Source organism: Chiloscyllium plagiosum, chromosome 10 (assembly GCF_004010195.1).
Source record: "Chiloscyllium plagiosum isolate BGI_BamShark_2017 chromosome 10, ASM401019v2, whole genome shotgun sequence".
In the NCBI taxonomy this organism is placed as follows: Eukaryota; Metazoa; Chordata; class Chondrichthyes; order Orectolobiformes; family Hemiscylliidae; genus Chiloscyllium; species Chiloscyllium plagiosum.
This window is the reverse complement of record NC_057719.1, coordinates 58,638,588-58,658,290: the sequence shown is the minus strand read 5'-3', so window position 1 is coordinate 58,658,290 and position 19,703 is coordinate 58,638,588. Positions and strand designations below refer to the sequence as shown.

Genomic DNA, 19,703 nt, shown 5'->3' with positions numbered 1-19,703 from the left:
GCATTGGAAAAGGTGCAGAGGAGATTTACCAGGATGTTGCCTGGTCTGGAGGGAAGGTCTTATGAGGACAGGCTGAGAGACTTGGGTCTGTTCTCATTGGAAAGAAGAAGGCTAAGGGGAGATTTGATAGAGACATACAAGATGATCAGAGGATTAGATAGGGTAGACAGTGAAAGACTTTTTCTTAGGATGATGATGTCAGCTTGTACGAGAGGGTATAACTACAAATTGAGGAGTGATAGATTTACGACAGATGTCAGAGGCAGATTCTTTATACAGAGAGTGGTAAGGGCGTGGAATGCCCTGCCTGCTAATGTAGTCAACTCAGCCACATTAGGGAGATTTAAACAATCCTTAGATAAGCACATGGATGATTTTGGGATAGTTTGGGGGACTAGCCAAGAATAATTCACAGGTCAGCGCAACATCGAGGGCCGAAGGACCTGTTCTGCGCTGCATTGTTCTATGTTCTATACTGAAGTCAAGAATGTCACAGAATGGTTGCAAGACATTCTTCTGGGGAGAGCGATTGGCCAGATGTGGTGGTCCATGCGGTGTACCAACAATACAGGTAAGAAGGGGATTGAGTCTTAAGTATGGCTAATTATTACATGGAGATGAGCTTCGAGGGGGAGGAGGATGTCTGAGATAGCCCTGAAGCTAAGTTAGTCTGCTAGGATTTGGAAGGGGGGGACCACCTGAAGGCCAAAATTCTTTATGTTCCATTGCACAGTAAATGCATGAGGAGTTTGAAAAGACCAAATTTGTGAGGAGTTGAAATGAGAGTGGAAGATTCATTTAGCTTGAATCAAGGGGAAACTCGCCAGGAAAAGCCTTCAACAGCTTTGGTTGGAATTAGTTGGCTGGAAATTTAATTAAATCCTTGAAAGCACAAAAGATCACTTTGGACTGGAAAAATGGGTGACTATTTAAGAGACAGTATTAAGGACACTTCCAAATGGGTTTTAGAAGTTAAAAGGACAATTTGTTTCTGTAGCAATGAGGATAAATTACGCTATGAAAAGAATGGTTTGTTAATCCTGTTTTTAGTCAATTTTAAACAGTAAGTTCTTGAAATGTGAAATCTTATTGGGTCATTGTTTTCTTTTAAAAAAGTTAAGAATCTCATCAGAGAATGTAATAGCAGATATATTTTTCCTGGCATCTGATCCCATATTGTGCCAAAATATAAAGAAGTGAAATCTTTTGTTCAGTTGTTCATGTGATGTGAACATTACTGGTAAAAATGATATAATTTAGAAATTACAGAATTGTACGCTATGCTTCAACTTGAGATGCCTCAATACATCTTCAATACTCTGAATTTATAATGTATATCCTTTGTGAGGCACACATCCCAAGAGGTTCGACAGTTTCCAGCCCTTAATAATCTATGGCATTTACTTATACCTTGACCTTTCCCCATTGCACCTCTGTTGAAGCTTTAGTGCACCCCACAGCACATAAATCTGGACCATGGAAGGGGCGGTCTGCAACACTCTGTCAAGGGTAACTCATTGCACTGGCAGGTCAGCAAGTTTCAAACTTCCTGTTTTAAGACTAAAGAACAATTTTGTTTTAATGATGCTGATTGTCCTTCAAGTTCAGTTTCTGTTTGTCTTACTATGCATCCTTGGGAACAAGCCATAACGGAGAGTTCTATATCTCAACAAAAACAAACATCTTTCTGCGGACCTTACTTGCAAACAAACATTCCTCAAGGAAATTGCCACAAAAGGTCTTCCATGCCATATCACTTCAAAGGTAAAATGAAAGAGGATGAAAGTCCAAGTTTGTTGTAAGGACTGACAATTAGTGCCTTTCTTGTCACCATCCAAGTTACATCTTGGTGCTTGTTTGTAAATTCTGGCAATAAAGTATTCTATCAAATGACTTTTGTTGGTTCCTTAAACAACCATCTGACAGGATTTCCTATCTCATTTTCCAGCAGGACGTTATGTGCTGACCACTTCCTGATGAACTTATGATCAAAGGAATGTTTTTGTGTAAACATCTCCAAAAGTGTCAGGTGTATAAATTGATCCACCGAATTGTAGCATTCTGTGACAATGTGGCCAGACTGTAGTGTCCCTGTGAGCGCTGTCCATTTTAGTCTTCCAGGTGATAGCCATGGCACTACAGCAAAGAATTGCCCAGACCTTTGCTACGTACCGCACCATAGAGAGCATGCATATTTAGCAAGCAGTTTCTTACTTCAATGGAGAGGGAATGTCGCTCTCAAACGCTCAGTTTTTGTTTATTTGGAATAAGCAAGTAGCGATAGTTTTAGTGTATACTTTGATTTGTCTAAACTAAATCCCCAGCATCCTGAAGTAATCTGACCTGACAGTCAAGGGGACAAAGGATCATTTGGCTAAGTTCCCAAAGAACATGACCTTGCGCTTGCCTCGATTTACCTTAATTTGAGGTCAGTTCAAACTGGTTGAAGATATTAACCAATCTACACAACCACAGCAGAACTGAGCAGAAAATAGTGATGTCGCATGATAGGGAGATTTTAATTTGGATGCCTCTGCTATCTGTGATAGACATGATGCTTATGCCTGCATCCTTATTGGTGATCTCGGCAACAGGTTCTATATAACACGTGAACAGGACTTGAGAGGACCTAAATCCAGATTTATTTGACTGGAAATCACAAAGCTATCCATTGATTAAAACTGTGCTACTTATGTTTGTGTACAGCAGTTGTAAGCAATTGTGGATTTCCTCCCCCAACCTCATCCTGGAAAACACATCCATTATGTAGATGAGCAATATTCTGCCTCTTCTCCTCATCCAGGCTGATGAGTCAGACAAAGGTTTCACAGTTCTCCAAACTTTGAAATTCCTTTAGAGCTCCTTGATGTTTTCTGGGGTCAGTTCAGTTTCCATGTCCCATTTTCTGTCCTCTGGTCTTCTTGTAGGTGACAATCAATCAACAGGAAGCAACGATCAGAGAAGAACACCACCTAGTTTGTTGTCAGCCATGTCAGAGTGTCCAGCCACATTGATAATGCGGTTGAAGCCACTGTCCAGAATGACTAACCTGGTAATAGCCAGCAGCAAGGACATTCAGCTACTCACTGTTTTGAGCTGGATGTATACGTTAATTAACCAGAGTGAAGGATTTTTGTACATTACATCTGCTGTGAGGAAAAAACCCACCACTGTCTTAATGCTATACACATTAATGGAGGTGATTTTAACACCTATTGCAAAACTTTTTTTTGTTTAATACACCATTTGTCTTTTACAGTTCCAGTCCTTTCTGCTCCTCCACCCCTGGAAACATAAACTATTTCACTTGTGAGTAGGTTAACAAAATTGTCCTGGTATGTCCTGTTAGAAATGTACAACCCAGGGCTGTTTGCTGGTTCATGCAAGAGGGGAGGTTTGGACTATGTCCCATTGGAGAATTTGCTCTCATCAGTTGCCTTTCAAGGGTGTTGCAGTTCCTGACTTCCTGAAATCGGGTGTAGTCTCTGTTTAGTGACTGAGGTGTGCTGGCCTCTTTATTGTTTGGAATGTTTTGGGGCTCAGGTCCTCCTCTAGCCTGTTCAAGCTTTGCTACGTTTTCTGAAGTTGCCTCCCTTGTTCATAAGAAAAGCCTTGCCTTTTGTCTTTGGTCTGGGACATAGTTTGGATCCTTGCTGGAATCTTCTTTTTGGACTTCTTCACGAGATGCACCCCAACCGTAATTCTGCTAATGTTTTGTCTGCCTCAGATTCAGACGTGTGAGGAGGGGCAGGCTCAGAGGACTTGGCTGGTATTTGGCAGTCTGCTGTCTCATTCTTTCCATCCGCTACTCCCTCCTGAGCCCTTCTTTGTCTTTTTCTACTTGCTTGGAGCAGGGTTGCACAATTCCTTGCTGGCGGCCATATTCATATCTCCCTCCTTTTTATTTTCTTTACAATGCTTCTGTGTTACTGTTTTGGGCAATTCTTGTAGAAGTTGATATACTCAGTCTGCTTGCAGTGTCCTTTATCTGGTGACTTTCTTTCTTGATGTTTTTACAACATTGCTTCAGTTGGTCATCAACTGGCTAATATGATATAGGAATGAAAGAGTTTGGGCTTACAACATAGGATGAAAATGGAATAGTGTAGGATAGATAGGCTTCAGATTGGCTCCACAGGTCAGCACAACATTGAGGGCCAAAGGGCCTGCACTGTGCTGTAATGTTCTATGTAGACCAGATTTGGAGATGCCGGTGTTGGACTGGGGTGTACAAAGTTAAAAATCACACAACACCAGGTTATAGTCCAACAGGTTTAATTGGAAGCACACTAGCTTTTGGAGTGACGCTATCACTTGATGAAGGAGTGTCGCTCCGAAAGCTAGTGTGCTTCCAATTAAACCTGTTGGACTATAACCTGGTGTTGTATGATTTTTAACTATGTAGATCAGGACATTTTGGCATTACTTTATTATAGCTAACATCTTCCTGATCATGATCTCTCTCCTGCCAGGTGAATTTGATAGAAAGGAGGTAAGGTAAGAAAGATAAACTAATTATATATTGCTAGAAGTTTTATGAAGAAAAAAAGGCAATGGTTAATTCATCTGCTAGCACTTCAAATGATTCTGGCACAGTATTCTACTTCCTGGCTTATGATTTGTTAAATCAATTTGAATCCTAATCAACAAGCTTCAGTTTGGGAAAATTCTCAGCATTCATTCACTAAAATGCACTTGCTTTGAAAACAAATGCACTTCTAAGTGGCAGCAATAATTACATGTTCTATTAATGGTAATACCTTAGAGGTTTATGTATTATTTTTAAGTTTAACACATGAACTAGGATTATAATTTAAGACAATTATTAATAATGGCTGAGACAATGACTAAGGTGATGCAAAGAATTTGTCGTTATTGATGCAGCAGTTCGGGATCTTCTCAGGAATGGGACTATGCATTTATGCAACAGTTTTATAAATTAAAAATAAACATACAACAAAACTCCTAACGTATCAATAGGCAAAAAGAACAAAATAATTACAGATTATTGGCAAGTATTTAATACACATTTGAATTAATTATGTTCATAAAACCTGTATCCTTATAATTTTAATTTATCAGCTTAACAGTGGACCGTCGCTCATAGACTGCCTGCATTCAATGATTTTCTTCTATTCATAGAGTCAACAAGGAAATATAAATTTTACATCAATTGATATTAACACAGAGTATTTTTATCATTATACAAGGTTGTTTACCTTTATTTTGAAACTATGTACAGTATAAGCATAATAAACAGCGATGAAACAGCGATGAACTGACCCCCAAGACCTAAGCTGTATAGCAACTACGATCGTTCTACAGTTTAACCACAAAGACCACCGGGAAAGGATTTTCCATTTACAAAGAAGTGTGAAAACTAACACTGTTGTAAAGTGAAGAAAGAGGGTGGAGGCCAATTACAAACTTGCAAAGTTCTTAAAACTTTGAAGCATGTGACATTTTTCAGAATTGAATGACACAGATGTTTGCCAAACTCTTAATGAGTGAACCTTCATCTTTGTGAAGCCAAACTACCAAGTGATAAATATAGCAGTAGTCTAAAAATTAGATCCATATGCTTCCTTGCATAAAGTGAATATCCAGTTTTGTTATGTTCATTGCTATTTTGTACACCAACATCAATAATCTTAAAAACACAAATACTGCTAAAGAATGCCTGTACTTCCTAGCACAAAGAAAATGAACATAATCAGGACTACGCCATGCAAACTTAATTTTTAAAATATTATCCTGAATTTCTCTCTCTAGAAAGCCTGGTGAACAATACCCCATTTATATTTGCAAAAATAAATCTGGAGTAAATATGCCTCAGTTTGAGTGCCGGTGTTCTCCTGTGGAGATATGACAGTACTTGCAAACAGTTTGATTGAGAAAATATAAAATTGAAGGAAAATGTTACCTGATTACCACAATCCAATTAAGATGATAAACAGATACAGCTTACCTGTAATAAAGTCTCAGTGTCTGAATTTCTTCTTCTTGTTCCTTACATCGCTCTAAAGCTCTGTCCCTTTCTTTCTGTACTGTTAGTAATTCAGTCTGCAAATAATAAGATTTATCTAGTTTCACTATAATCTGCAATTTTATGGCTATTATTTTTTTCTGGAAATTCAAAGGGCTCTGTTCAAAGGTTTGCTGCATTACATATTCCATGATATCATAAACTACTATTCTTGTGTCTTAGTTAATAGAAAGGGATGTAATAATTGGTCTTAGGCTACTTTTTAAAACAAATATAGCCTAGACTAGTTTGAAAGTATTGAGATACTTAACAGTAGAATGCAAGCATTAAGAGTTTTATTGCTAAACTTAAATAAACTTACATAAACATACAGGTCGTTCTGCTATAATGCGACAGTTGCATTCCTCTATAGAAAATCATGCTATGGGAAGAAACTAGAGAAAATTGTACTGTAGAAGATCGATATAGAAAAAAATCACTACACCTGTTCAGCAGAAAGTTTGTGTTCTTCAAATGTTATAGCCAATCCGTGTTGACGAAATGCATGTTATACCAGAACAACTTGTACATCCATGAGACATTGTTTTGAAAGTTTGAAATGACCAGTCATATTGAGAAACAGAAGTCAGTGAATAGACTAGACTCAGAGATAGACACAATGGACCATATTGTGCGACATATGCCGAAGGGAAAGCATTGTCAATTACCTCAAGAAAAGCTACCCACAAAGATTTAGTTGGCTCAAGAGCAATTTGCTCCATTATATTTTGAATTTGGCCGTATCTATACAGGATCTGTGGTAACCAGTAACCTGATAAGCAGTGACCAAGCTGACTGGCTAAAGAAATGAAAATTCTTACACAAACAAATAATTAATGAATTTTGAACATAATTCACTTTTAATGATTGTACATAATACAAAATAACCATTTGATCATGCATATGGAATTAAAGAAGTTGAAATAGGAAAACAAAAATAAAAATTAAATTTTAATTATTTTAGAATCATGCAATCATGCAAAAAATGAGACACTGGTTATCCCTTGTCCCCCAATAACCAACCTTGCCAGACACCTTAACCATCAAAGCAGGCATACAGAAGTGCTCCAGGATGTCGGAGTCATAGCAGCTACCAACATGGCAAGCATACAGCGCCAGGAAATTTAATAGGTGACTGCAGAAGACCTGAATATTAATGGAATGGAAGCTCTTCCTATTGATGAACTGCTTGGCATTAAGAAACGGCCTTTTCGGTCCTTTGATTTTGATGATACTCTACACTTGTGAGAAGCCAACTTAATTGTACTTCTCAGGCTGCAGCACTGATCTTGTCATGGGGAAGCAAATGAACTCGTGCGACTTTACATAAATGGCATCAGTCACTGTCTTGATGGCTTTGTAGGTGGAAGACTGTGGGATCCCAGGCTGACAGGTCATTCATTGCACCCTGGAAAGAGCCAATTGCATGGAAGTTCAAAGCAGCTGTCACTTTCATGGCCACAGGGAGAGAATGGATCCCCTAACTCCTGTAGATCTCAGGTCCCAGTCCAGCAGCTGGCACAGTTCCATCACAGTGCTCTGGGAGATATGGAGCCAACATTGACACTATGCCTCACTCATCCTCAGTAAATAAATTCCAGAACAAAAGACACTAGACCTCCCATGGTCCCAAAACATTCTGATGGGCCTTGCAACCGCAGCCTCTACTGGAGCTGGATGTTCCTTGATGGCTCACTGTGACTGCTGTATTTGCTGTCAAACCTGCTCCTCTTACATCTGCTTTCACCTTTTTAGCAAGGCAGCCACTGCAAGCAACGTTCCAACTTTGGCTGCATCTGTGGCCCTTGCTGGCAGGGATCTACGTAGGGAACACAAGGAACAGAACATCTTCTTAGCTCAAAGAAGGGTCAATGCTAGCAGACCTTGCAATAAATGGCTAAACACTCTTCTCCATATAATGAGACATGCAGTATCCTAACAATGAAACCATGCAGGAGGTTCTCATGGTTCTGTTGGAAAGCCACTGACTTGGTAAAAGTGATGCAGTGACTGAGCGAGGAACATGTAACAATATATTGGAAATGTTCCATGTGTTTGGAATCTTTCCCACCTTAGCCCAACATCAACTATGGAAGTTACCACTGCATGCAGAAACATCTGTCACTAGAATCGATGTCCAAATGTAGAGGGGATTGGTTCTGAAGCCCATAGTGCCCTTAGAAGTCTCACAAGTACTGTGTTAATTGTGACCAGAATCCTCCCCTTTTAAATTAGATTAGATTCCCTACAGTACGAAAACATGGCATTTGGCCCAAAAAGTCCACACCGACCCTCTGAAGAGTAACCCACCCAGACCCATTCCCCCCTGACTAATGCACCTAACACTATGGGCAATTTAGGATGGCCAATTCACCTGACCTGCATATCTTTGGACTGTGAGAGGAAACCAGAGCACCCGGAGGAAACCCACGCAGACACTGGGAGAATATGCAAACTCCACACAGACAGTCGCCCAAAGTAGGAATTGAACCCGGATGACTGGCGCTGTGAGGCAGCAGTGCTAACCACTGAGCCACCATGCCACCCCATTTGGTGTTGGTAACATCTGTCATTTTGAGATCTCCATATGCAACATGCCAGATTCAAAGAAATGATGGATATTACCTGTGGCCAGCATTTAAACCCCGAACATCTTCACACTGAATGCACTATACATGCATGATGTCATGGTTGCAAATGAAGTGTACCTACATTTTGCAAGTGCATAACTGCATGATTGATGACTTTGCCTCTTCAACATCCTTCAGTCCAGAAGTCGAACCTGTGCTTTTGACCAAACTGACACTGATGCTGCCCAACCTAGGTATTGGCCCAGGCATTTTCTAGTTGCAGGTCATTTATAGCAACAGCAAATGATGGCAGGAAACACAGCTTGTGCAGGGTACACTCAACACCAGGCTCAGTCAATGACTAACTTTGACAGATATCCCCAAGAAAAGATTGACCAAACCCCTGGTGTTTCACCAGCTGCCTGACCAGTGGTACACAATTCCCTTGATTGCTTGTGATGGCCCTATAGTTCAAAGTATCGACAAAACCCCAGACTGTAGGTGGATGTATCCCTGACTATGATTACTCAAGTGGATGACTGACTAACATGCCATTGACTGACCATCACCATGCAGCAGCATCTGTTTACTTGACCTTCTTAATAGGCACTTTGCCACCCCCTGGTGAGAATATCATCTCAACACCCAAAATTCTGTCTGAAAATGAAAATGAAAATCCTATGTTGAGAAATGCCTCGATCAAATTCTCACATGATTCTCCCACAATCATCGTCCAATACCTGGCTGGTTGTAAAGATTCTCTGTGACTTTTCTGTCTGATTTTCTTGTTTTGGAATTTTCAGGCATGCAGCCCCCGCCACTGCACCACAGTATAGGTGTATCTCTCATCAAAACTGCTATATAACACAAATAGCAATAGGTTTCCAACTCATATGTCTCCCAGGTAGTATAACTGAATTACAAACCACTAGATCCCTTCTAACAAACATTGAGACTGATATTAAAACAGATGCACATGTCACTCTGCACTTCAGATGCAAAATTTGTAAGATGTTGGGTGCTTCAGGGCAATCTTTAAAATTCTTTATAAAAACAGGAAAAGCTGCAGTTGCCATAGGTCAGAAACAAAAACAGAAAATGCTGGAAAAGCGCAGCAGGTCTGGCAGCATCTGTGGACAGAAATCAGAGTTAACATTCCAGTTTGAGTTACCCTTCCTCAGAACTCAGGAAGTTGCCAGACCTGCTGAGCTTTTCCAGCAATTTCTGTTTATCTAAAATTCTTGAATTAAATAACTGAATTCTGAGTGACTCCTATCTATTTTAAATGAATTAGATTTTATAGTCTGAAAGCTACTGAACATCTCATTGTGCAGTGCATGGTAATGCCATCACTGCAAACATTATGATCCAAACAATTTATTGAGAATACAGGTACACAGCAACTGTAATCCTTCTCTTTACATGTCATTTATGTGTAAGCTTCTATCTATCACTCAGCAATGTTTATTTCCATCTCATTCTGGAAAATCACATGATTTGTTATGGAGGTATAATGTCTATGGTACTTCTTCAATCAAGAAGGAGGAAAACATGTTGTTTCAGCGATGCCAGGTTAGTCCAACAATAGTTTACAGTGTGCTCCAAGGAAGCAATTTCTGATGTGATACAGCACTTTAAGCTCCAGTCTTGCCTACATTACATTCACTACAGACTTCTGTCCTACAAATGAATTACTGATTGAGATTTCTGTGGATCATAAAGATGAAAAATATGCATAAAATATTTCCCACTGTATTATTCAAAAGAATGTGATTATTTGAACTTGAAAATCAAAGAGCCTGATAAGAAATTATTATTTGAATATATTGTATTTCAAGGTTAAGATGATTTTTAAAAAATTAAGTGATTCTTCAAATTGTCAACTTTTGAAACAGATGCGTATAACTACTGTTATTATGCAAGAACTGGGAGGGAGGACAATTGAATATCACTATATCAACAGTCAGCTACCTTCTAATAATTACCTATACTCTTAAGTTGAAAAAGCAGAAAGGCTGGTCAATATGACAAAGAACTAGGTTGCAGGGTGGCAAAAAGCTGCGTTATATAATTTAGTCAGCAGTTTAACAAATGGATAGCCTTACAGATGGTTGTACGTTGTTTTAAATTTGTTAATAATTTCCTTTCTTGGTAGATATCACAGAAACTCATGTTTGTTAAAATTACTATTTATCTCCTCTAGTTAGCTTTCCGGAAATGTTTAATAAAACAATCTGGATGAAGGAACTGAGGTGACTGTTGCTAAATTTACAGATGACACAAACATAGAGAGACAGATAGTGCTGAGGAAGCAGGGAGGCTGCAGAAGGACTTGGACAGGTAAGGAGAGTGGGCAAAGAAGTGGTGATGGAATCCAATGTGGGAAAGTGGGTGGTTATGCACTTTGGTAGGAAGAATAGAAGCAGACATTAGTTTTTAAATGGGAAGGCTTTGGAAATCTGAAGCACAAAGGGTCTTGGGATTCCGAGTTTGGGATTCTCTAAAGATTAACATACAGGTTCAGTTGGTAGTTAGGAAGGCAAATGCAGTGTTTTGCATTCATTTAGGGCTAGAATACAAGAGCAGAGATGTACTGCTGAGGCTGTTTAAGGCTCTTGTCAGACTGTATTGGAACATTGAGAGCATTTTTAGCCCTGTATCAAAGAAAGAATGTTCTGGAATTGGAGGAAGTTCAGAGGAGGTTCACAAGAATGATCTCGGGGATGAAGGGATTGCCAGAGGATCAGTTGAGGACTCTGGATCAGTGGAAGGATGAAGGGTCATCTGATTGAAACTTACAGAACACTAAGAGGCCTGGATAGAGTTGATATGGAGAAGATGTTTCCATTAGTAGAACAGACTAGGACCTCAGGGCACAGCTTCAGAGTGAAGGGACAACCTTTTAGAACTGAAATGAGAAGGAACTTCTTCAACCAAATGTAGTGGTTAATCTGTGAAACTCATTGCCACAGAAGGCTGCGGAGACCAACTCATGAGCGTATTTAAGACAGGGATACATTGATTCGTGATTGGTAGGGGACAAGAGTTATGGGGAGAAGGTAGAAGAATGGAGTTGAGAAACATATATCAGCCTTGATCGAATTTTGGAGCACTTTAGTGGGCTAAATAGCCTAATTCTACTCCTATATATCTTATCGGCTAAAATGTTTAACTTATCATTTTGTAGCTTTAAGTGACCCTTCCCTGAAAAATTATAAGATAACCTAAAATAATATTTCATACAGTTTTAAACTGGCAGTACTTTTCAACTGTTGTGATACAATGGTGAATAAACACAAAGAAAGAGCCAATGGGTTGAAAGTAAACCAATGTAATGGTGTTAATCCTCTGTTCTTCATCACTGTTGCAACACCCAAAAAGTTTAATGGTCAGGTGATCACATTACTGTTGTTTGTGTTATCTGCAATGTTATGCAAAGCCTAATACATTAGCTTATACTTTTCTCAATAATTCTGATATCCTGTACATTATTTACCTGTAATGTGTTGTAAACCAGACAAGTTAAAAGGTGAAGTCGCCTTTGTCCCAGAGGACCATAGGCTGCTCTCCCTCTTTAGAGACAGACAATTAATGGCGGTTTAACTTAAAGATCATCATTCCTCAGGTGAGGGGCAAGGCTGAGAAGGAGAGACCTACATGATAACCTCACTGTTGTGGGATTGGCATCACTCTACAATGCAAATAAGGCATCCAGCCAACTGAGCTCACTGACCTGCTACCTGTGTAAACCAGTTGACAATAGGAATTAGTTAAGTAAGTCGTTCATACTTGAAGTCTGCATGTCAACCATTGCTCAGAGTTCAATCATTTTATAAATCTTAATGCAACTTTTACAATTGCTCAAGGACACAACTTTTAAAAATATAACTCTCACTGAAAGGGGCATTATATTTGTTTCAGTAGCCCTATATATTATAAATATCTAATATGGTCCACCAGTCAGTAAAAAACAAATAAGAATAGCTCTTTGGTCTGCCTGAAATTCATTGATCTTCCAGTGCAAAGAGTTGACCTTGACAGACTATTGCAGACTGTTACATTCCAAGGTCCAGGAATACTTGCTGAGGCACACAGCAAAACTTGGGCCAGCTACTGCCAAGACACAATTGGGAAAGACTACTGTTTAATGTCTTTCTGCCAAAGTACAATGTGGAGTAGACAAGCAGGAGGGTAGAAGAACACAGCAAGCCAGGCAGAATCAGGAGATGGAGAAGTCGATGTTTTGGGAATAACCCATCTTCAGGAATGGAGGTGGAGATAGGGGGAGCTACAGATAAAGAGAGGGATGAGGGTTTTGGGAGGAGAGAGGGGAGGAATGGTGAGACCAATAGGTGAACACAGGTGGTGGGTATGACCTGGTTGGTCGATGACAGGGATGAATCTGACTTCGAGCTGGAAGGAATGGTCGATAGGTGAAATGGAAGGGAGGAGGTGGGGCTGGAAAGGGAATTGGGGGATAGGTGAGACAGTTATTTGAAACTGGAGATCGACGTTTAGACCTCTAGGCTGCTCAGACGGACGATAAGGTGTTGTTCCTCCAATTTGCGGTCTGATTCACTGTAGCAATAGAGGAGGCCGAGGATAGACATGTTAAAGAGAGAGTGGGAAGGGGAATTGAAATGGGCGGTGACTAGAAGGTCAGGCTAAGATGCTCAGTGAAACATTCCCTAAGTTTACGTTTGGTCTAGTTGGTGGGGTCTAATTGGAGGTGGCGGAAGTGTTTGAAGTTGATACGTTGGATGCGGAGACCGGAGGGGTGGAAAGTGAGGACAAGGGGGACTCTTCTTTATTATGTTTGGGGGGAGGGTTTAGAACTGTGGAGTGGGGAATGGAGGAGGTGTGGTGGAGGGCTGTCTGGATGACAGAGTGGGGGAAAGCACATCGTTTAAACAGGTGGACATCTGGGATGCTTGGGAGCGAAATATCTCCTTGTCAGAGCAGAATTAACAAAGATAGACGATTTGAGAAAATGGGATTGAGTTTTTGCAGGATATGTGGTGGGAGGAGGTATAGTCCAGGTAGTTATGGAAGCCTGTAAACTGTTGCCGGAGGTAGAAAAGGAGAGGTCAAGAAAGCGGAGGGAGGTGTCTGAATTAGACCAAGTGAATTTGAGAGCATGAGGGATGTTGTTGGCAAAGTTGATGAACTCCTCCCAGTTCAGCCTGGGTTCAGGAAGCTGCACTAATGCAGTCATTGATGTAACAGTGGAAGAGTTGAGGAACAGTACTTGTGTAGGTACTGAGGAGAGTCTGTTCGAAGTAGCCAACAAAGAGGCAGGTGTAGCTAGCACCCATGGACACCCTGTGGATGTGAAAGAAATGGGAAGAATTGAAAGAAACATTATTGATGATGAGGACTAATTTGGTGAGGTGGAGGAGGGTATTGGTGGAGGGGGACTGGATGGGTCCATTGGAGAGGAAGAAACTGAAGTACTGCAGGCCATCATTATGTGGAATTGACATGTAGAAGGACTGCATTTCCATAGTGAAGGTGAAGTACTGGGGGCTGGGGAACTGAAAGTTTCCGAAGAGGTTGAGGCCGTGGTTAGTGTCTGGTCCATTCAGTTATACCAGGTTTTTTTGATGCCTCAAAGGTATGTAAATATAGCCCTGCATAATTAAGAAATGCTTGGGTTTTGTTTCACAATTGCAGGAAATGCCAATTTTCCAATATTTGTTGTTTGTTACATGTGCAAAGATCGAACAAAAATGTTGCAGTAACTATATATGTATTCAAAGATTTTTTATGAATAAAGTATATTTTTGAAATTAAAACATTTTTGATAACTAACATATTGGATTTTCTATGGAAGAGTACAGAAATTGATTCCCCTTTGTCTGAAAACTGAAAACTGCATCTACTTACATTAGCTTATTATAAGCTGGGGATCTTTTGCCAACAGAAAACTTTATGCCTACCTCAGCGAACCCTGTGATGTAAGGCCAATGCCACAAACTTCCTACTCTAATCTACCACTTTATACATTAAGATCTCACACGCCTGATACAGTCTTTCACCACTCCCAAAAGGTAAAGATTATTTTCACAAAATGACTGTGCATCTGTGGAACTTAGTTTTTTTTGAGGGTGTGGTGTCTTTAAACTTTAGAATTTTAAATATTTCACCTAGTCACACAGTGCCTTTAAATTCACACAATATATGCTAATGGACGCAGAGTTCTTTAAATTTGCTACATCTTTCAAAGTCTTTTCATAATTTTATTCTTTCTACACCTCACTTAATACTTCAAAGCATTGGAAAATGCAAGATCTTTGAATACTAATGTTTAAGGATTTTTTATTTCAGAAGCTAGGTAACAGGGTCAAGATTGCAGTGTTCGAAAGATTATAACAGTAGTGATAGGCAATGTTTCTAATGTAGTAATTTTCTGTAGTAATAGAAATCATATCAGTGCTTAAATATGTTTCGAGGAGTTTTCAAAAATCATTCACGAATATTAAAATTAAATATGTACTATTGAGTGAACCTGCATGGATAATTTGCATGAAATAATTGTGAGAAGGTCCCAGCAATAACTGCTGTTTGAATTGTCCTAGCTTTATGATGCAGTTATAATGTATAAACCTGATACATTTTGCTACATTGCTCAACAGTCCTGAGGAACGGTCACTGGACCTGAAATGTTAACTCTGATTTCTCTTTGGAGACGCTGTCAGACCTGCTGAGCTTTTCCAGCAATTTCTAATTTTGTTTCAGATATTGGTTCAGTGGTTCAACTTCACAACCAATCACTGGCTGTTATCAGTGTGTTCACAACAACTCTACTTGGGAAGTGTAATCTATGGAAGCCAATTTGAATTGTGTTATTGCACGAAATCATAACAAAAATGCAGCTTAACAAAGACTTTAAAAAGGCACAGATTTTATTCAGAAGAAACTCCATATTTAGATCTTTGCCCCTCACTTTTTAACTGGAAAATGTTTGACTATTTAAATTATTGGAAGACTTGAGAGTTGGGAACAGTATGGTGAAAGCAACAGGACAGTTGGGACTTGTTGAATGTCAAGATCAATACACCATCTCTTCAACCATATGTTTGAAATATTAAGAAAGAAACAGAGAAATGATTGAGAAAAAAGTACTGTGAATTAGAGTCAGATTAGGTGCAGGAATGAAGGAGAAAAAGAGAAAAAAAATGAAATCCAAATATTGAAAATTTCTAATAAAAACTTAGAACTGAAGTAAGATTTCAGTTTGAAGTGCTCTGATTCTAGGCCTGACAACATATGGGAAATAAATCATCGTAGTAAATAGGGATATGTGTTATTACACAACACACATTTTCTATAAGGAGCTTCACTGGCTATCAGTGTGCATTTGCAACAAATTCACAACTGTCATGAGAGATTGACAATGGGCTGCTTTCTTCCGAAGACTAAAATGGAGTGGCACAAACTGGCAACTTGTGTTGATCTGGAATCTCCAAAGTAGTCCTTTGCATAAGTTTATCAATGGTTTGTACACTAATAATGTGGAACACCATTCAACTTGTTATTTTGTGACCAAAATTTGAGTTATTCTAACCAACATGAATTTGTTCACAAAAATTGCACAGAATCAATGTAAATACTTTTGTTAAAATAACAATGTGGTTAATATGCTTATTTTTATTTTCTTATGTCAGGTTTGCTCAATGTAAATTGTAATACCTCTTGCATTTTTTGCACAAGTTCAAAATAGGAAATGGTTCCTGGTTATACCTAGTTACACCCATTTAAACTAGTTTAAGTGCCAAATGCATTTACATGTACATTTGTCTATTCTCGAAAATGTATAAAATAAACAGAAAACAAATTGAGTTGTCCAGTTACTCAGATTTAAGCAGAAATGACAATACAAACAATTAGGACTATTGATGGGCATAACATCATCAGATACAGAAGTAGAATTAGGCCATTTGGCCCTTCAAGTCTGGTCTGTCATTTGATCGTATTTAATGTTTCTCATCCTCCTAAAACGCCCCGGATGGCGTCCAATGACAGCATTTCCTTTCCTAAATAGGGGGCCCAAAACTACTCAAAATATTCCAAATACAGCCTGATGGGAGCCTTATTAAGCCTCAGCAGTTCATCTCTGTTCTTGCATTCTCACCATCTTGAAATGAATGCAAACATTGCATTTGTCCTCCTGATTGCTAAATGAACCTGCATGTTAACTTTAAGAAAATCTTGAACTAGGAGTCACAAGTCCTTTTTTGCTTCAGATTTCTGAAGTCTTTCCATTTAGAAAATAGTCCAAACTTCTATTCTTCCTACCAAAATACATAGTCTCACACTTTCCCACACTTTATTCCATTTGCCACTTCTTTACACACTTGGGTAGCATGTCCAAAACTCTTCTGCAGCCACCTTGCTTTTTCATAACTACCCACCCCTCCACCTCCTTTATCATCTGCAAACTTAGCAACAATGTCCTCATTTCCTTCGTCCAATTCATTAATGTATAACATGAATTGTTATGGTCCGAATGCTGACCCCTGCAGAATTCCTCTAGTCACACACACATTGCAGGGTCATGATTTAGAGATGCCGGTGTTGGACTGGGGTGTACAAAGTTAAAAATCACACAACACCAGGTTATAGTCCAACAGGTTTGATTGGAAGCACACTAGCTTTCGGAGCACTACTCCTTCATCAGGTAGACAACCAACTGATGAAGGAGCAGCGCTCCAAAAACTAGTGTTTCCAATTAAACCTGTTGAACTATAACCTGGTGTTGTGTGATTTTTAACTTTGTACACTGCATGGTGAATTTTATCACATTATGATCTCTGGTCCCTAGGTGTTATAGAGTCATAGAATTGTACAGCATGGAAACAGACTCTTTGGTCCAACTCATCCATGCCAACCAGATATTCCAACCCAATCTAGTCCCACCTGCCAGCACCCAGCCCATATCTTTCCAAACTCTTCTTATTCATATCCCCATCTAGATACCTTTCAAAAGTTGAAATTGTATCAGCCTCAACCACCACCACTGGCAGCTCAATCCATACACACGATATCCTCTCAGTGAAAACGTTGCCCCTTAGATCCCTTTTAAATCTTTCCCCTCTCATCTTAAACCTATGGCCTCTACTTTTGGACTCCCCTCCCTGGAAAAAAGACTTGGCTATTTACTCTTTCCATGCACCTCATGATTTTATAAACCTCAGCCTCTGACACTCCAGGGAAAATTGCCCCAGCCTAATCAGTCTTTCCCTATTATTCAAACCCTTCACCCTGGCAACATCCTTGTAAATCTTTTTTGAACCCTTTCAAGTTTAACAACATTTTTCCTACTGCAGGGAGACCAGAATTGAATGCAGTATTCCAAAATGGCCTAACCAATGTCCTGTATAGCAGCAACTTGACATGCTAAATCCTATACTCAATGCACTGACCAATAGAGGCAAGTGTAATGGCAAGTGAAGAGTTCTTTCATCTTAAGCTCCCTAATCAAATCTGCCTGATTATGCACACATTAATCCAGAGTTGCTGTTTCCCAGTGGGCTCTACCACAAGCTGCACCAAAAAAACATCTTGTAGATATTCTACAATTACTTTTCTTGAGATCCACTACCAAGCTAATTTTCCTAGTCCACCTGAATATTGAAATCCCCCATAATTGCTGTAAAAGGACCTTTCTTACATGCATTTTCTGACTCCTGAATTATATTATTCTCCATATCCTAGCTACTACTATGTGGCCTGTACACAAATCCTGTTAGGGCTTTTTTTCTTTGCAGTTCCTCAATGCTACCCACACAGATTGTACAACATCTGAATTTATATCACTTTATGCCACTAATTTAATTTCATTCCTTACTAACAAGGCAACCTCACTTCTCTGCCCACCTTCCTGTCTTTTCAGTAGACCATGTATCCCTGAATATTTTGTTCCCAGCCTTGATCCCCTTAATAGCCCCATCTCTATATAACCTACAACATCTTACTCATCAATTTCAATCTATGCAACAAGCTCATTGACTTTGTTTTGTATACTGTGTGCTTTTAAGTACAACACCCTTAGTCCTCTGTTCACTGGCCCCCTTTCTATACTTGTCCTCTGATCCACTGTGCCTGAAGTTGGATTCATGACTCTTTCCATACTCTGTGTCTTATTAGTTATTCTGGAAACTTTAATCTCTGCTGAGCTCCTCCCCTCTTTTTAAATTTTTCCATATTTTCCATGTAACTGGGCAAGCTATCCCCCAATGAATTCCAATGCAATACAGAGAGACTCGGAGGTATTTGTACAAGAAAAACAGAAAACTAGCACACAGAAACAGCAAATAAATAGCAAAGCTAATTTAATGTTGGCCGTTCTCTTGAGAGGGTTGGATTATAAGAATCCAGAAATCTTACTGCAACTGTATAAGGTATTCATGAGACCACATTTGGGGGAGTGTGAGGAGTTTTGATTATTTAAAGGAAGACATTATTTCATCAGAAGAATGGAAATGTTGGAAAAGCTCACCAGGTCTGGAGTGTCCCTTCCTCAGCTGGAGTGTCCCTTCCTCAGAGCTCAGTTTTTCAATCAGTTTCTGCTTTTGCTTCTGATTTATAGTATCCACAGTTCTTTTGGGTTCTATTTCATCAGTCTTTAGTTCAAAGGTTCACTAGGAAGATCCCCAGTGTGGAGAAATTTTCTTGTGAGCAAAAGTTAAACAGGTTGAGATTCTACTCATTGGAATTTTGAAGAATGAGAGGTGATCTAATTGAAATATATAAGATTCTTAATGGGCTTGACAGGCCAGAGGGCACAGAATGAGAATAATAGGGTAACAATTTAAGAGTGAAATGTGGAGGAATTTCTTCCATTAGTGTGTTGAGAGTTTTTGGAACACCTTGCCACAGAGAGCTGTTAGCAAGGTTTGAGAAACCTAAACACATAAATAGAATGCAGGACATAACACCAGCGCTTCACCAGTGACTCACTGATGATGTTACCTAGTATGGTGACAAAACATCTGAAAACCAATCTTCCAGCTCAGAGAGCTGTGTAACTGTACTACAATCAGGTTTATAAGTATCATTAAAACTATTGCATAGTCCAATTCAGCACAGTTGCAAACTTTTCCATT

The 19,703-nt window shown here is 39.4% G+C and overlaps 1 protein-coding gene across 3 annotated transcripts in view; it reads right to left on the bottom strand.

The window, feature by feature from the left end:
* The window catches only part of mipol1 (mirror-image polydactyly 1), a 413,402-nt gene that overhangs the window by 98,142 nt on the left and 295,557 nt on the right, over positions 1 to 19,703 (bottom strand). For all 3 annotated transcript variants that reach the window (XM_043697843.1, XM_043697844.1, XM_043697845.1), the window contains one exon: positions 5,969 to 6,063. In XM_043697843.1, the coding sequence (XP_043553778.1) occupies positions 5,969 to 6,063 (95 nt within the window). The remainder of the gene's footprint in view (positions 1 to 5,968; positions 6,064 to 19,703) is intronic.